The 16,329-nt window shown below is 41.3% G+C and overlaps 1 protein-coding gene across 8 annotated transcripts in view; it reads right to left on the reverse strand.

Annotated features, from left to right (window-relative positions):
• Positions 1 to 16,329, reverse strand: part of SCN5A (sodium voltage-gated channel alpha subunit 5) — a 216,986-nt gene that overhangs the window by 39,696 nt on the left and 160,961 nt on the right. For all 8 annotated transcript variants that reach the window (XM_071805348.1, XM_071805346.1, XM_071805345.1 and 5 more), the window contains 2 exons: positions 12,634 to 12,754; positions 2,664 to 2,818 (listed from right to left, as the gene is read on the reverse strand). In XM_071805348.1, coding sequence (XP_071661449.1) covers positions 2,664 to 2,818; positions 12,634 to 12,754 — 276 coding nt within the window. The remainder of the gene's footprint in view (positions 1 to 2,663; positions 2,819 to 12,633; positions 12,755 to 16,329) is intronic.

A 16,329-nucleotide genomic window follows, 5' to 3' on the forward strand; every position in this document is an offset into this window, starting at 1 on the left:
CTCAAGCAGTCACACTGCTCTTTTGCCTGCCAAGGAACAGTAATTAAACTGACAAGAAAAGCTCTGGCAGCCCGTGCCAAAGCTTGTCCATTTGTCCCCACACTTTGGGGTGACGTTCTCACTGCAACTCGGTCTCCTATCTTGCCTTCAAAAATGATATTTCAAGAGTGTGAAAGAGCTGTTGGAGAAAGCCACATAAAACAATACACAGAGAGACTGGAGTTTATCACTTCTTGTAGGGGCTCACTCACTTTGTCAGATGACTTGCTGTACTTTGCAATTACTGCAAAAATAACAACAAACTTATTTATAGTGATTTCCTCCTCTCCCTCCTTTGCTCTCCCTATTTTCTTCTAGCTTGTCAAAAAGTACATAGTGTTTTGTCTACTAAAAGCACACTGTGAGTCAGAAAGCAGCTTAACAAAGGATGAAAATGATGCTACCTGCATGCCCCAGGTGCACTGTACTTATTACCCACACGACAAAGCTCTGACACTTTGCATATTTTGCATGGCGGCAACAGATGAAATCTTTGCATTACAAAACATCATTAAGGGTTATTTCTTCTGCTTTGTTTTGTGTGTTAAAAACGAATTAAACTGGATACCTGGAGTGTTATCTACAATTACTATTAAAACACAGGCTCCCAGTTTGGTTGCTTATTGGTTAAATGCAAAAGAAGGGGCTTTGGATTGTTTGCAGTAAACTATAGATATATTCTGGTGGTTAAACTACCACAGATGAATATATATTGGCTTTTAAACTCCCTTAAGAACTTAGCATGTCCCAGGGATGTAGACAGGTAAGCTCAGTTTTTGGAAGAGCTCATCGCAGAATAACAGAAAAAAACCCCATTGTGTGTTGCCTCTAATATCTCCAGTTAAAATACTGAAGCGCAGTGCTGGTATGTGAGAAAATGCAGCACAATTTACCATTATACAGAATTGCACTGGCTAAATTGAAAATTGCAATAAGTAAATGAAAGCATGCAATGAAAATTAAATGAGATTTATATAGCAGTGTTCAGTATCTAAGGCACTTCTAATTACACATGTAAAGAAATGTATTCATCTAAAGCATATTATAGCAAGCGACGTGCCCCCTTTAAAATGTGTTAAAAAATTAACATGCTGATTCTCAAGCTGGTGCAAGAACTGTCAAACTCCATTGATTTCAGCAAAGCTATGACAATTTTAAGCAGCCTATTATTTACCCAAGTTTTTCAGCCTCTTATTTTTCACAATAAAATAAAATCCCCTGGGAGAAATTTCAGCCCGTCCCTGGTGGACCTGGTGAACAGTCCATGCCTTTCCTTTTTGCATCAACATTTATGTATTTCCACCTTCTCGTCTCCCTGCAGAGACTTTATTTAAACTACATAAACTCAGTACTTGTGTGTTTTCCTCTCTTTTTTTAGGCCACTGGTAATTCGTGTTGCTCTCCTCTGGAGCTTCTTCAATTAGCCCTTGTCTTTCCCAAAGTGCAATGCCCAGAGCTGAAGCCAGTGCTCCAGCTGAGGCCTCCTTGATGCCAACTGGAGTGGAAGAACATGCTTATTTGTACAGCCCAGTGGGGTGTTTGGCTTTTGTGCGGTGCTGCGGTGTAGTTTACTCTATCCTGTTTGCTGCCTGTTCTCTCTCCAGCTCTTTTTAGTTAATCTGCTGCCTTAACAATCACCCTGCACCATGCCTTTCTGCCTGTGATTATTCCTGATGAGGTGAAGCAGGCATCTTTCTAAGATGATGTTCCTCTCACTGAGGGAGATTGATCTGTTTCGCTCAAGTTAACCCTGACCTCCAGAAATACATGGATAACCTGTCCAAATGTGGCACTGTCTGCAAATTTTGTAGGTGTCTTTCTTACTCCATCACAGACGAGAAGATCGGTGACCACCAGACCAAAGCCTGGAGAACTCTTGGTGTATCCCTTTGCCCCACGCCTGGATAAAAACCTGGGAGAAATCCCACCAACTAAGTGACATTCCTGACATGTAAATGAACAACATAAATACACACTGCCATTGCTACAAAGAGTTCAGGGCTGATGATACAGAGAGGGCGATCCCAGGACACAGTGGGGTCTCAGGAAGAGAGGATCCTTTATCAGAGTCCCGGGCAATGACCAACCAGCCTCCATACATACACACTCATAGGTGCAAGGAAGGTACGGTGTTTTAACCTAAGGTGTATTCAAAATATGACAGGCACCCACTAAATCGATGGGTAGCACTGATTCAGTGCCCCCTGCAACTTTATGATTTTGCTCTGCTGGTTACAAAATGCTCGAAAGGAAAAGAGCAAAGAAAAGAAAAGAAAAGCCATCCCTGGAGCATAATACAAGTCTCCAGATGAGAACTACCATGGTGCAGTCATGGGATGCTGCAGAAGTAACTCTGTGATACTTCCTCACACAGACTTCCTTAAGGATTTGCTTTTTAAAATGTGCACGTCATAATGTTACGTTATAACAAAAGGAAGTTTCCCAACCATATGGTAAAGCAGGTAAAGTCAGAAAAGCAGAAAACTCATTTTAGCCCTAAACATGCTTTGCTTTGAGAAATGATCAGTAAGAGCTCATAAGATCTTGGAGACAGCTAACTAGAGAACACTGTCTATGAGACCCATGTCCACTTCCAACCAGCTAGGAAATCGTGTTGTATTTACCAGCGCTCCGCTGCTCAGCAGGATCATGAATATGATAAACGTTTCAAACCAGTTGTGTTCCACGATTCTGTAGCAGGTTTTCCGCAGCCTCCACCAAATTTTGCCTGGAAATTTCGTGATGTCCACTAAACAGCACGGGAAGAATCGCACACACACTGAAAAGGAGAAAAACACAAACAAAGCAATTGTTAAAAAAGCCCTTTTAATGCACATAGCTGCAGTAAGGAGCTGCTAAATGACATTTCTTCTAGCAACAAACTATTGCATGGAGTCTTTCCTCCCCTGTTTTTCTCACCCATCTCTTCTAGTCTGCCTTCCATTTTCCCCCCTTACTCCTCTATTAAAAGACAGAAAATGACTTAAAATGTGTCCCAGTGATTTCTTCCAATGTTTTAATGATACAGAATACCTTGGCCATGAGTCACCAGTGCCCCAGGTTGATCACATTGTGTTAGCTGAGCTCAGGCAACACCCTTGATCAGGACTAATGACTCTAGCAGGGCATTACCAATAGTTTCCACACCCTTTTGAACGGAGGAAGGGTATTTTCTTGGTACTACAATACCACTACAAATACTGATTAAAAGTGGCAATCTTATGAAAGCAACATGAAGGGAAGATGTGTGACAGTGCGGATGGGACCAGTGTGCTGAAGAGACTCAAACAGCAAAAGTGGGAGCAGATTTTGATCTCTTGGACTCTCATGAGCTTAAACGAGGCATTAGAACAACTTTGGAAATATATTTAGACTGCTAAATTCTCTTTGGTGTCAGCAGAAATTTAGTTATCCAGTCCACAGCAGGTTTCCCAATGATGCTTCACAGCATTTTTTGACCTTGGTGACAAATACTGTGTAATAGCTGAATCTTGTGGTGGTAATGGAGACCACACAAGGATTTCTGATAGGCAAAACCATGGCCATTTTTAGTTTCCTTAGCAACACTTATTTAGTATAGTAAAAGCATATTGTCACTGGTAATAGACAGATCCATCTTTCCCATTTAAAAAAGCACCATGTGCATTGCCTTGTGCTGGGTAAGAACCTAAAATTGTGTGAGAGGACACCCTGGTAACCAGGACGTGTTCTTTTCCAGGCTGGCCATTCAGCCTTCTATTAGATATTTTGACTCAAATTTCACAACATTTACTGGTAAGAATGACCCTCAGGAAGTAGTTTATTTCTAAAAAGTAAGCTTATTGCCCAACATTCAATCCATGTATTTTATAGAAAGAGGCTTAGCTCTGGAGGTTTATCAGTCTCACCATGAGAAAAAAAATAATCACAGTCCAACTGCTTCCACAGCTGAAAGGTGTCCAAGATCACTGACATGTCTTGAAGCACACAACAGCTGTTTGGAAGCTACAGGAGAGGACATCTCACTATGGTGATGTAATGCAATGTTATTGCAAGTAGAAATAATGTTTAGGCGAGGAAGCTGGGGAAGGAAAGAGGGTGAGTGCCAAGGTTACGCTGGCAGTAGATGCTGCTAATTCAAGGTGGCGTAACTGAGGCTCTTGAGCTGCATGTGATATGTAAGGAGATAAACTGCTGCTCCTGGGATGCCGGGATTCCCAAGCAGCTGGACGTGGGGTTATGCTGGCAACAGGCTCTGCCAGGAGGAACAGACCTGGTAAGTCTGCTCTGGTCCTCCTGGTGTTTTCTGTTAGTTTTTATTATCCCAGATCCCTGTTATGGAGCAGCAGAACTGTAGGATGTTTCAAATGTCAACCACTCCCAGAGCTTCCCTTTCCCTCTCATTTCTGAGATTCTGTTTAGGTGTAGGCTCCTGGCTGTATGAGGTTTTTGTATGGGACTAACAGGACACTAAAATCAATTATGCAAAGGTAATGGGACAGCGACACATGTAACTAACTACCTGTTCCCTACATGCCTGTATCACACAGACCAACACCGGTTCTCAGTTTGCCATGGTATTCTGGAATTCAGAGAAATTCTGGGCTCAGCTGAAATATACTGAATTAATCGAAGTATTTGAGAAGAACATAATAGTAGGAGAAGATAGAAATGTAAGAATGAGCTCTCTGCCTCTTTGTAGGTCAGGTGCCACTCTGGCAAAGGCAAGTCTTATCCTTCCAAGCACTTCAATCCTAAACGCCAAAGAATCACGTCAAGTGATAAAAGGATATCATATTAATCACTACATTTTGCTAAAACCAGTACACTGCTCATAGATGGTCACATGTGTGATTTGGATATATTTTAGGAAATTGGTAAATGGAATAGACATTGGGGATGCAATACTGCATGGTACCAGGATCCCTGAGCCATAATAACATCATATGAGCTAACACATACAGCAGCTCTGTTTAGAGATGCCCATGCAGTACAGTCCCACCAGCATGACATGACTGAGGGGGTTATTAGTTGCATCTCTTAGCAGAGCTACCAGAAAACTCTTCCACTACTTCCCACCCCAGAACTTGTACGGTCATTACCTTCTTTCAGGTGTCTCGTCCACACTCTGTGCTGTCACACAGGTACGCTGGCCACCTCCTTGTCAACTCAGCTCTGATCAGGAAGACCAAAGTCTTGAGCTCACATCCCTCATTTGTCAATTCTAATGAGCAGGTTTTTCACTATGTAAGTGTGGATTTGTCCTGTTAGGCAGAAATCCCCCTTTTTACTGGAAGCTGGAAGGGCTATGATGTTGGTCAGGGCTACGAAGTTGGTGAAGGGTTTGGAGAAGAAGCCGTATGAGGAGCGGCTAAAATCACCTGGTTTGTTCAGCCTGGAGGAGACTGAGGGGAGAGCTCATGGTGGCTCCAGCTCCTCACAAGGGGAGGAGGAGGGGCAGGACTGAGCTCTTCTCTTTAGCGACCAATGACAGAATCCAAGGGAATGGCAGGAAGATGTGCTGGGGAGGTTTAGGTTGGACATGAGGAAAAGGTTCTTCACGCAGAGGGTGCTGGACACTGGAACAGGCTCCCCAGGGAGGTGTCACGGCCCCAAGCCTGACAGCGTTCAAGAAGAGACCGGACAACATCCTCAGATACATGGTGTGAACTGTGGGGTTGTCCTGTGCAGGGACAGGAGTTGGACTCCACGATCCTTGTAGGTCCCTTTGAACTCAGGACATTCTATGATTCTCTGATGATATGATATGATTCAGTTTTAGGTAGTCCTGCAAGGGACAGGGAGTTGTGCTCAATGATCCTTTCAACTTGAAATATTCTATGATTTTTCAATTCTGTGTTAGGTATCTGGTCTGCATCACTAACAGCCCTGACTTTAATCTAGCTGCAAGATACTAAACCCAAGCTGGCCTAGGCTTCAGTAGGCACCACCAGAGACGGTTCAGCTCTTCAGCATCTCCTGGGATGCTAGACTATCTCCATCATCTACAGACATCCTACGAAAAGTCCTCCAGCTTAAGCACCTCGGGGGGGCACCTGACATTAGGCTGGGTGAATCTGTTCCTTTGTGCCTTATAACTGCATAACCAGTGTCTGGGCTCAGCTAGTAACAGGCATGACGTGCTCTGTCATGCTCTTACAGAGTAGAAATGCTCTGTAAGTACAGTTGGAAAAGGTTAGGGTCTTCAGGGAAGTGGGTTTTCCCCATTGTAAGACAGCTGGATGAATCACTCCCCAGAGGAATCTGCCTCTTTCTTTCTGCTACACAGGGAGCCTATGTGACTACCTGAGCTCAGTCACAGCTAAAATTGGGGGATCACCTTCAAGTTAAACACTAATGAGCAGGGCACCGTGAGTTCCAAAGTCGCTTCATTTGTGACAGAAAATACTTAAAAATTATATAAACAGGCTATTGCTGATTCAGTCAGCTTCCATCTGATAATCTACAGGTATTTTTAAAGACAGAAAGCCAACTAGGACCACTAATGATATTTTTTTAATGCTCTTTGATGGCTTTCATGCAATTCCGATCTAAAAAAAAAGTAGTCCTGGTTACTGACAGTAATACCTTGAAAAATCCAAAATAGCTTCTCAGATGAGTCAGCCCAAAATCACAGCGCTATTAAATCCCATGCTTGTGATTGGTCTCAATTCAGAAATGTTTAGATCAGATTCTGATACAATTACTAATGTCAAGTAGTACTTTCGTGAATAATCATGCTGGTTGCATTTCAGATGAAATGCTATTTTTAACTATTCATAAATCAAACAGGAAAAAAAAAGAGAACTAAAAGAAAAAAAAGAAAACTGACCACAAATGAGACTTTTAATGTATTAGTAAAGATCTATTTCCATTTCAAATTTTCTGATTTCCCTCACTGACTGTTATTTCATATCTGTGCTTTTCTGGACTCTCTCGTAGCTCTGGTAGCCTACTGTTCTGGTAAGACTGACCCAAGCTTAAATGCTGAATTCGAGTTTCACAGAAGAAGTTTACCTGACCTTTGTCAGCATTCTAATAGTGGTTTTTTTCACTATTTTTTCCATTTCTGTGGAATTAGAATGTCAAAAACATTCCAATGTGTCTAAGGCATGATCTGGTGAGGGTCTGAGGAATCACAGCTCCAACTGGCTTCTATAACAAGACAGGTGGTCAGCAGAGCCTGGCTTCAGGTTTTGAAATCTACTTTATCCACATGAAGAAGACTATTCATTAACACCTATTAGCACAGCAAGTGTCAGGGCAGGAATAAACCCTTTGGCATTTCCTCTAAAAGCATTACTCACACTGCTTTGTCTAATAGGTTTGTGTTATCCCCCTGAAATCAATGGTAATAGGGAACGGGTTGTGCAGAAGAAGCTGACCGCCCTGTGATTTAGTCAGGACTTAGTTTTGCCACTGTAATTCATGTTGGGCTACATCTTTTTTGAGAGCGCACAGACTAATGTCCACCATGGCCTTTTGGGTAGTAGGTTACTGCTCAACAGAAACACAGAACAGCAGAAAAAGTCAATCCAAAAGGCTGAGTTATTTGCTGGTAAATCAGCGAAGCTGCATCAGTGGTCAACTTGGTCAAGAACAATGTCTGTTTTCAATTCTCATTTGAACATTATATACCATTTGTCATGAAACAGACATGTTTACCAATAAACCTTTCTAAATGCTTCCGTTTACCATTACATTATTTACCTTTTGTTTGTTTTTCATAACAAGGGACTTATTCCCTTCAGTCACTGGGGTGTCCTATAGGACAATCACAAATTACAGATTAAAATGTGTCCACTGCAGGTATGACACAGAAATCTCTTACTTGAGCATCTGCCTCAATGATAAGCAAGTCACTAGGAAAAAACAAAAAAGAGCCAAGAAGAGTTTAATTTACAGTGCATTTTGTGTAAATATTCCTTGGTTCCACATTCACAGTTTCTAGCCTGGTGCATCATTATAATCATGGAGTTGTTAGACTGGATTGCATTACCTTGGTGCATTGGGAAAAAAATTTCTTTGTAAATGTGGGAGCTATAATGCAAAACCTTCATCCTGCATGCATGATAGCCAAGACTATTGATTTCAGAATTATGACTAAAGACTTTACAAATGCTCTGCTTGGTCACACAAATACATACATTTACATTTACATAAAATTATTAAATATGTTTTGGATGGATTGGGCTGCTGATTCTCTTCAGTAAACCAGAAACATCAATTAATTTCTTCTGTACTGTGGTCCAGTAGATCTGGTACCTTACGCTCAAACTGCGGTAACTTTTTTACTACCTTTAAACAGGAGTTCTCAATTATTGGAACTTTCATTTTTAGAACAAAACAGTATTTTGCTTAGCTCTAAATGCTGCTTACAGCATTGCTTGGTTTGACACAAATACAGCTTCCTCAGCATAAACTCAAGCAGGTAGGTATTCATAATATGGTTTTAATATATATACACCTGCCAAGCTGGGTTTCTAATGACCAGTCTGGTTAGCTGTGTATGCTGAAGCAATAAAGCAAGCCTGGCTGTAGTCCCTTTGTAAGACCCTGGCTGTCTCCCCATGCTGGAGGGAACATTATTTCTGCAGACTCTCCTTATTTAACCCTTTTCTTGTCTTCTGGCCCCATTAACCCATTGACATGCATGGCTGCAGCTCTAAGGCGAACATGTAAAAGATTTGCCACCGCTTTCCCCAGAATTCAGGTACCTGAGACACACATGAAGATTTGAGCCTTTTCTTGTGTCATACAACCAGGTGCTGCCTAGAGAAAATCTGACAAATCCACAGTCTGCCAAGTGTTTTTACTCTTCCAAGGGCTTTGCAAAGGTACATTTCTTGTTTATTTGCTGCTCCTCAGAACACATCCTCTTGGAGGGCACTACAAATGACGGTGTGATGCCCTGAAGCAAAGGCAGTGGGCAACCTGGCCTGTCACCGATGTCAACCCTGCTTTGAGTAAGGGGGTGGACGAGTTGAAATGTGGAGGTCCTGGCCAACCTGAATCAACTTAATTGTGTACATGCAATAGGACTGTAGAAGTCTTCTGATGTCTGAAAATTGTATACAACAAAATACTAGCATGCCCTTCCTGTCGCAAAAATACAACCTATCTCAGGTACTATGGCTACAAGAAAAAGATACTTTTAAACTTGGTTTTGTTCCGTGATTTCTCTCTAGATGACAATTAACACACTTTGTTGGGTTGGGTTTGGTTTTACTCAGCTTTTAAACATCATCTGGTGATCGTCCCTGTAGCTTAGTTTAGATTTGTTCAGTTTAACGGTCTATTTTTGCCCCTCTTCACTTTTTTATTTCTAAGCAGCCGCTAAGTGTGGTTGGGGAGGGCATGACGCAGATCCCATCATTAATCAGAGTAACTTCACTTTAGCACATGGCATTTTCCAGCTGCGATAATTGCTCTTACACAGTCACATGAAAAATGGGTTTTGGGCGTCCTTTGTGTCACGAGTTGCGATCAACCGCGCGTTGAGCAAGGTAGCTCATTCTCGCACGAACATCTGATGATACTCCTTTGAAACCTTTGCCAGCGGGCTGTGTCCGGGGAATTACGCTTGAGGACATGGTGAAAACTTTCTCCTATTAGGGTCTGGGAGAGAGGAGCATGCTGGGGCCAGGGGGTTCTCTTTGGATGACCTTCTGTGAGACACAGAAGATAATGTCCAAACAGATAGCAAATTTTGATGGAGAGAACGCATACCAATAGAGGTAACAGGACTGGAGTGTTGCAAGGCATCTGGAGGAAAAAATACCCAAATAGCTTTCATTGGCTAGATGTTGCCTTCCCATCAAGTGGCAACAAGAATGATCTCTCCATTTCTATCAGTTTTTTTCCCAGCAATTACTTGCTAGCTGCCAGACCCATGACCCTACCTTGGCTTCACATTTCCCGACCAAAGAATATTCCCCGTTGACCCTAATCAAAGCTATTTTGAGATGATAACGAATTAATAAGTCTCCCCAAGAAAAAACAACCTATGGCTTATCTGGGTCACCCAAGTCCTGGAAAACTGTGACCTCAGCAAACTTTCAGTAACTATTTCAAGAACATGCATTATCTTCATTGCCTTTGTTATCTGAAAAAGGGGGCTGAATCCGGAACATATTTGTTCAGGACATAACCTGTGCTGGATGTGTTTAGAAATGTCATAGTTTGAATTTAGATAGCTGGTGACCTAATGGGGTGAAAACTTAACCCTTCCTCTCTCATTCCTCCTCTTCATCTCACCTAATCTCCTTCTTTCACAAATATTAGCTGGTTGTTCTCCCAAATATACAAAATATTGTTGTATCTATAAAAGGCCAGTAAAGGCAGCACTAGATAAACTTGCCCAGTGCATGCCCTTCAAAACTTCCATTTTACTATTGTATAAACTTGTCATATCTTTGCTAACTAGACTGTTTTTTCTTGGCTTGCTTGTTTTTTAACTAGACTGAACTTCATCAGGTTTAATTGCAATGGTGAGTTTGGCTAAAAAATACAGGAAAACACTTTGTTTCCTTGCATAAATAAAAACAAATATTAATGTCGTTTCAGTAAGAACCACCTGGACTTTCAGTTTATGGCACTTTGACTTGAAATTTTATGAGTGAACATTTGCATGTTAAGTTTACACATTTTTGCCAAATCCATGAGTAATGTGATCACATTTAGCCTACACGGTAGCCTCTGAAAAATCTGCACTGATATGTGCTGCACAAGAAGGCAGAGCAGATATGTTGGGGAGGACATCACCTGCAACTGCATCCCCAGTGCCCTGGGACACCCCACACTGAGCCAAGGGCTGGGAGCAGGTTTGCCTTCCATCCCTGGTCAAAGCTCAAGGCTCAGCTGGTCGTACCCCTGGAGAAAAAGAGAATACCCCGACTTGAATACACATCAGTGTAGAACCAGGAGAGATGAGGAATAAAGGGTGAAAGAGAGGAGATGCTCAGGGCGAAGGAAGCAGGAGCCAGCAGGGTGGGTGTAACCCAGGACAAACGTGGGGTTCAGCCCACACCACCTTTGTTTCTACATTTCTCTGATGTCAGGATGACGGGTGGCCTTCAAAACTGGCTTAATGCTTCCAGTGACCCATCTGGAAAAGCAGTGCTTGCTACCCTCTGTCCCACTGACAGCAGTGGAGAAGATCTGGAAAACTGGGTTGGTACTGATGTGGTCCTGCAGGATGGAGTTTCAGGCAGTTCTGGTTATTTTAAGACAGAGCAAATTACCGAGTGCTACTCCTCTGGGAATGAATCAGGGCCATGCACTGAATGAAGTGATGGGTTGCGGGATGTCTGCTTGTTTCTTTTAAAAATTGGAAGGTGATCATCTCCAAGCACAGTTTCACAATTTGTAAACTGGCATCTGTCTAGCATCAGTCTTACAGCACTGGCTTGTTTAAGCAATTATAATATAATTTCTCACTTTGCAGTGCACAACATAGATTGCTGCTCAGTAGCCTCATTAACAAATATATTGTGAAAGAATGAAAACACCAGATCTAATTTCTAAATGTTATTGTATGGGCCAGAATAGATATTCTATGCTTTCTTGCATCAACTGCCTTAATTTCTGGCTGCTGCTTTTAAGCAGAGCTGCCAAAAAAATGTTTAGATCCTAGGGACATTTGTAAGCCCTGCAGGGCTCCCTTACCTCATTCAATCATCTTTCTCACACATATAGAGATGCACATTTTTGCTGACTTCAGGGGCATTCATATACCCAGCAAATCATCTCTGTCTGATCTCATCTGAGCAGCTCTGTTTTTATTTATAATAATACTTGAATTTTCAAGGGAATATACTAACATTCAGCTAACCCTGTTTTTCCTAACCCAGATTTAAAGGAAAATGAGGGAACTGACTGAAATAATAGTTGGAATAAAACTCACTCTGAGAAGAAATAACTTAGGATGTTATTTACCTTATGGATTAAAATAGATCTTCTGATGCAGCTGTGTTTTAAACCTGTGTTTTGGAGCAGGTTGGTGTTAACAAATTGATAAAATTATGGTGTATTTCAGCATTAAGAGTGTTACGTAAATGTGAACTGATATCTAAAGTAAGTAAAATACCCTTTACATAGCACATCCCTGGTCAGATGAAAGTTACTGGACGTGCTAATCTTAACAGCCTTTAAAATAAATGGAAGACAGTCCCTGGGACCCATGAATGCTCCAGACAGTTTCTGCTAACTGTATATATACACTTAAGCAACAGAAACTTCCTGATCTAGTCAGTTCTCTACCAAATTTGACCATGCACACATATTAACAGGCAAAAATCTTCATTGGCCAAGTGAGAAAAATCAACACTTAAAAAAACCCAAACCCTTTATGGCACAAATTACGATTACAAAAAGCCCAGCACTTTAGAAGCTGCATAGCCTTTTGAGCATGCTTTTGGCGTATCTCACCTTGGAAATTCAAAGACTAATGATAGCAAGTGATTCTGAGTGTGCATTTGGAATATTACAGTATCTAAGTGCACCCCGTGAAATGCTACTGCAAGCAGGCAGAGCAATGTGGGGTGAAGGTGGAGAAATGTTCACTAAGAGGAGGCTTCTTGCCTCAGCACTGCAGTGAAATACAGAGGCCCTTACCTTCGGGGAAGCATTCTTCAGGCTCCATCAGCTCCTCAGCAAACTCAGGGATCTGCTCCAGCAGTTCTGCAGGATTTGTCAAATCCACTGTGCTGCCTTCAGAAAGACTGATTTCATCAAGCTTGTCGTCAACAAGAGCAAAGATGAGGAAAACAAATTGATCAATTGCCCCCAAGGAAGTAGCTGAGTTTTTATTCCACTAACCAATATCCCAGCTAAAGCCACCACAACAGAGACATCGCCATGCATTCCACATGATGCCCACTCCTTGAGTGACAGCTCTGCCTACGCTGCGGTGAGCTAACAGTTCAACAAGAACAACAAAACGTTAACACGTAAAACTTACTTTTTAGAACAAAAGAGAAGCAAACCGTATAAAGAGACTAAACAGCCATTGAATATTAATGGTAGGTGGAAGCTTGGAATGATGGAACCACTCACGATTTTAAGGCTTGTGCATCCTGAAGGCTCATACCTTCAGATGGGTTTGACCAGAAGTGAGACCTAGCTCCTGAAACGCTGAAGGATGAATCTGATGACCTGTGTTGTGTTCCTGTCCCTGGATCCTCATTCTTGAAGCTCCTCACCCATAGCTGATGGGTGAAACCTGCATCTTGTCAGCCAGGACCATACTCTGCTCCCTGCTGCCACAGCTTCTCCTCTGAGATGAACAGAAGTCCCTCTGTCACCAGGGCTTGGTCACACAATGCTACAGGCATAAATATTTGAGAGGGCTCTTCCACCTTCCTGACTTGTTCCCACCACATGATGTGACCCCTTGCCTTTTGGTCACACGCATCTGCTGTCAAGGTGACACAGCAGGAGGGACATGTGGCTTTTGAAAGCCTTCCAGAGGCTCTATCACTTGCCTGAAATATTTGATACCACCATCTTAGGTGCATTGTTTAAATTCAGTGTTTCTCGGATCCTCTGCAAAACGGGAACAAGAATATTCATGCTCCCCGAAGCATGGGTTGTCTTATCTATTTAGAGCAGGAACACTCAAGTAGATGTGGGTAAACATTTCTGGGAAATATATTATTCTAAAATTTTTTTAGCGGTTGAATTTGCTCTTAGAAGAGAAATGATGCATGATTAAATAACTCACCCAAATATGAAACAGAAAATTCATTTCAGGCCAAAACTTTCTTTTGAGAGAATCAAAACATTTTCTTTAGAAGAAAGTAGGATTTTTTCCCCATATTTTATTTTACTAGTCAAAATAAAATATTTCTATTTTATGTTAATCCAAAATTATATTTTACTTGATTATTCAGCTTGGCCACTGAAGTGAAAGATTTGCCGAGCCGTGCTCAGAGTTTGTTTCTGACTGTACTGGAGCACTATCTGGCATAACTGAACAACACCAAAGCTGGTATCTTCTATTGGCCATATTTGTTAACTGTCTTATTCTGTTCTCTGAGTACCTATCGGAATATTTTTGTGCTTTATCTTGCAATACTATTGTCTTCATTAAAAAAAAAAAAAAAAGGACAATAATACTTACCCATGCTTTTAAACACCCTGTGAGAGTTATATGAGAGATAGCATGTACACATAAAATATTGTTTTCATGAGGATGATGGTGATGGAGCTGGAGAATAGGTATATAGCTTTATATATTTATTATTAATGTGAAAATGGGCCCTCTGTTTTCCAGTATATACAGTCAATGCAAAATTTATAGCTGATTTCAGAGAAATGCTGAACCTGGGGTAAAATGGGAAAGATTGACCATTCCAGCAATGCTTGCAAGCAGGGATGGAAGCTACTTGTTTGCAATTAGCTGCAGCATCCAGAAGGTCATAGTCTTGGCTAGGGTTTTTAATGCTCTACTCAAAAGGACTGCAAACAATTGAGAAGAGACCTTTTAAAAACAGAGTTAGAACAGAAAGCACAGGTCAAAGTCATGGATAAAGCTTCTAAAAAATCCATATTCAGAGTGCAACTGCTGAACAGAGCCCATTTTCTACAGACTACCAACTGTATATGATGGCAGAAAAAAATGTCATACCAAGTTTTAGCACAGTCAGAACTTTCTGATACTGTTCATTAGAGAATGCATTTAGTCATTATCTGCTCTGTTATGAAGACGTCAAAACACAGATCACCAAAATAGTCCTAAATCATACACAGCTGTAGGATGTAGAAAATAGAGGTTCCAATGAGAAAAGAAGCCTTGTTGGATATAATTCTTACCAACAGACGGAAATGAAAGAAAAGTGTGAGAACAATGTCAGTTCAACAGCATTGTCAATGAGAGAGTTGAATTTAGCAGAGACAGGTTAGGAAATTCACAGAACACAGTATGGTGCAATTGTAATAGACTATGGGGAAAACATCTTAAAGAATCGAGAATTTTTGAGAGTTATTTATTGGGAAGAGTTTTCAGAAGATATTAGAATCCATTAGCATCAAAAGGGAGAGGAGGAACATGCAAGACAAAACAGGATTTCTTCTGGAAAGCTTTCAAGGAAGAAGAGGCAGCAAACATGGATTAGGAAAACACAGGACAAAGGTTTGAGGGTTCAAACTTAGACTAAAAAATGAACCATACATGTGAGAGGGGAGAGAAAGATTAGGAAAGCTTGTAGGTAAGAAGCAAAGGTTATTCTTTGCCAGAAAAGTTACAGGGATTAAGAAGGTTTTCATGAAATCAGTAATGGAAAGAAAAGAGCTAGAGACATAGTAACAATAGATGAGGGAGATGTAATTAATCAAAATTCAGTTGCCTGAGAAAATAAACTCTTTTTAAAAGAATCCCACAAGGCAATCAATAAAAAGAGGCACGGGGAAACCTGTTAGAATTCATACAAACTTAGGTAGGAAAAATATCTAGAAAGCCTGAAATGTGCAAATCAGCAGATCCAGACAAGGCACATTGCAGGGCAGAAAGGGATCCCATACACCAAGTTAACACACAATTAGCAATCAATAGTGAGTGCTCATGGAAAACTGGAAACAGCCCAGGAGAGCAGCAATAAGTAAACTGAGCTTAGAGAAGAGGAAAAAGGAACAATCATGGGAATCACAGATCACTAAATGCTCACTGTAGCCTGTGATTAAAGTAAATTAAATAAAGACTCAGAGGAGAAAAGGAGAGTGTTTGCTCAGAGTGAAACCTCATAGAGACGTAAAGGCAGCAAGGTTTTCCTGTATGCTAGGGGTACTGTGCGCAAATGGGGTGCAAAGAGGCCAAAAGAAAGCAAAAAAGGACAAATACTGAATCTCCAGTTTCTTGGAATGAGTGGAGGAAGTGTGCTAGGCAAAGATGACAGGATCTATCACAAGCCCCTTTGGGAGACCTCCCACTAGTACATAAATTCATGCTGCAAATAGTAGTTTTTTATGAGTTTCTGGGTGAAGTGGCTGTTTGAAGTACCCGGACAGGGCTTCCACAGCCACTGTTTGTGTCCGTAATAGTCGCAAATTGATTGAATTTTGGGGTTGTCATATGCAGGAGCAGGAGTTGGGCTCAGTGATCCTTGTGGGTCCCTTCTAAATCAGAATATTCTATGATTCTATCTGAATGGGTTTTTCAAAAATCCTTTAGTGGTGAGATACTGAAATCTCATTGAAAGTTGATGTTTGCTCAGGATTTAACTTTTATCACCCTTCCCCTCTCCCTCACCTCTGAAGATCACAGCCTTAAACTATCAAATTGACATATGATATATAAACCTTGAGAAAATATCT

The sequence above is a fragment of the Patagioenas fasciata genome, chromosome 2, assembly GCF_037038585.1.
Source record: "Patagioenas fasciata isolate bPatFas1 chromosome 2, bPatFas1.hap1, whole genome shotgun sequence".
Taxonomy (NCBI): Eukaryota; Metazoa; Chordata; class Aves; order Columbiformes; family Columbidae; genus Patagioenas; species Patagioenas fasciata.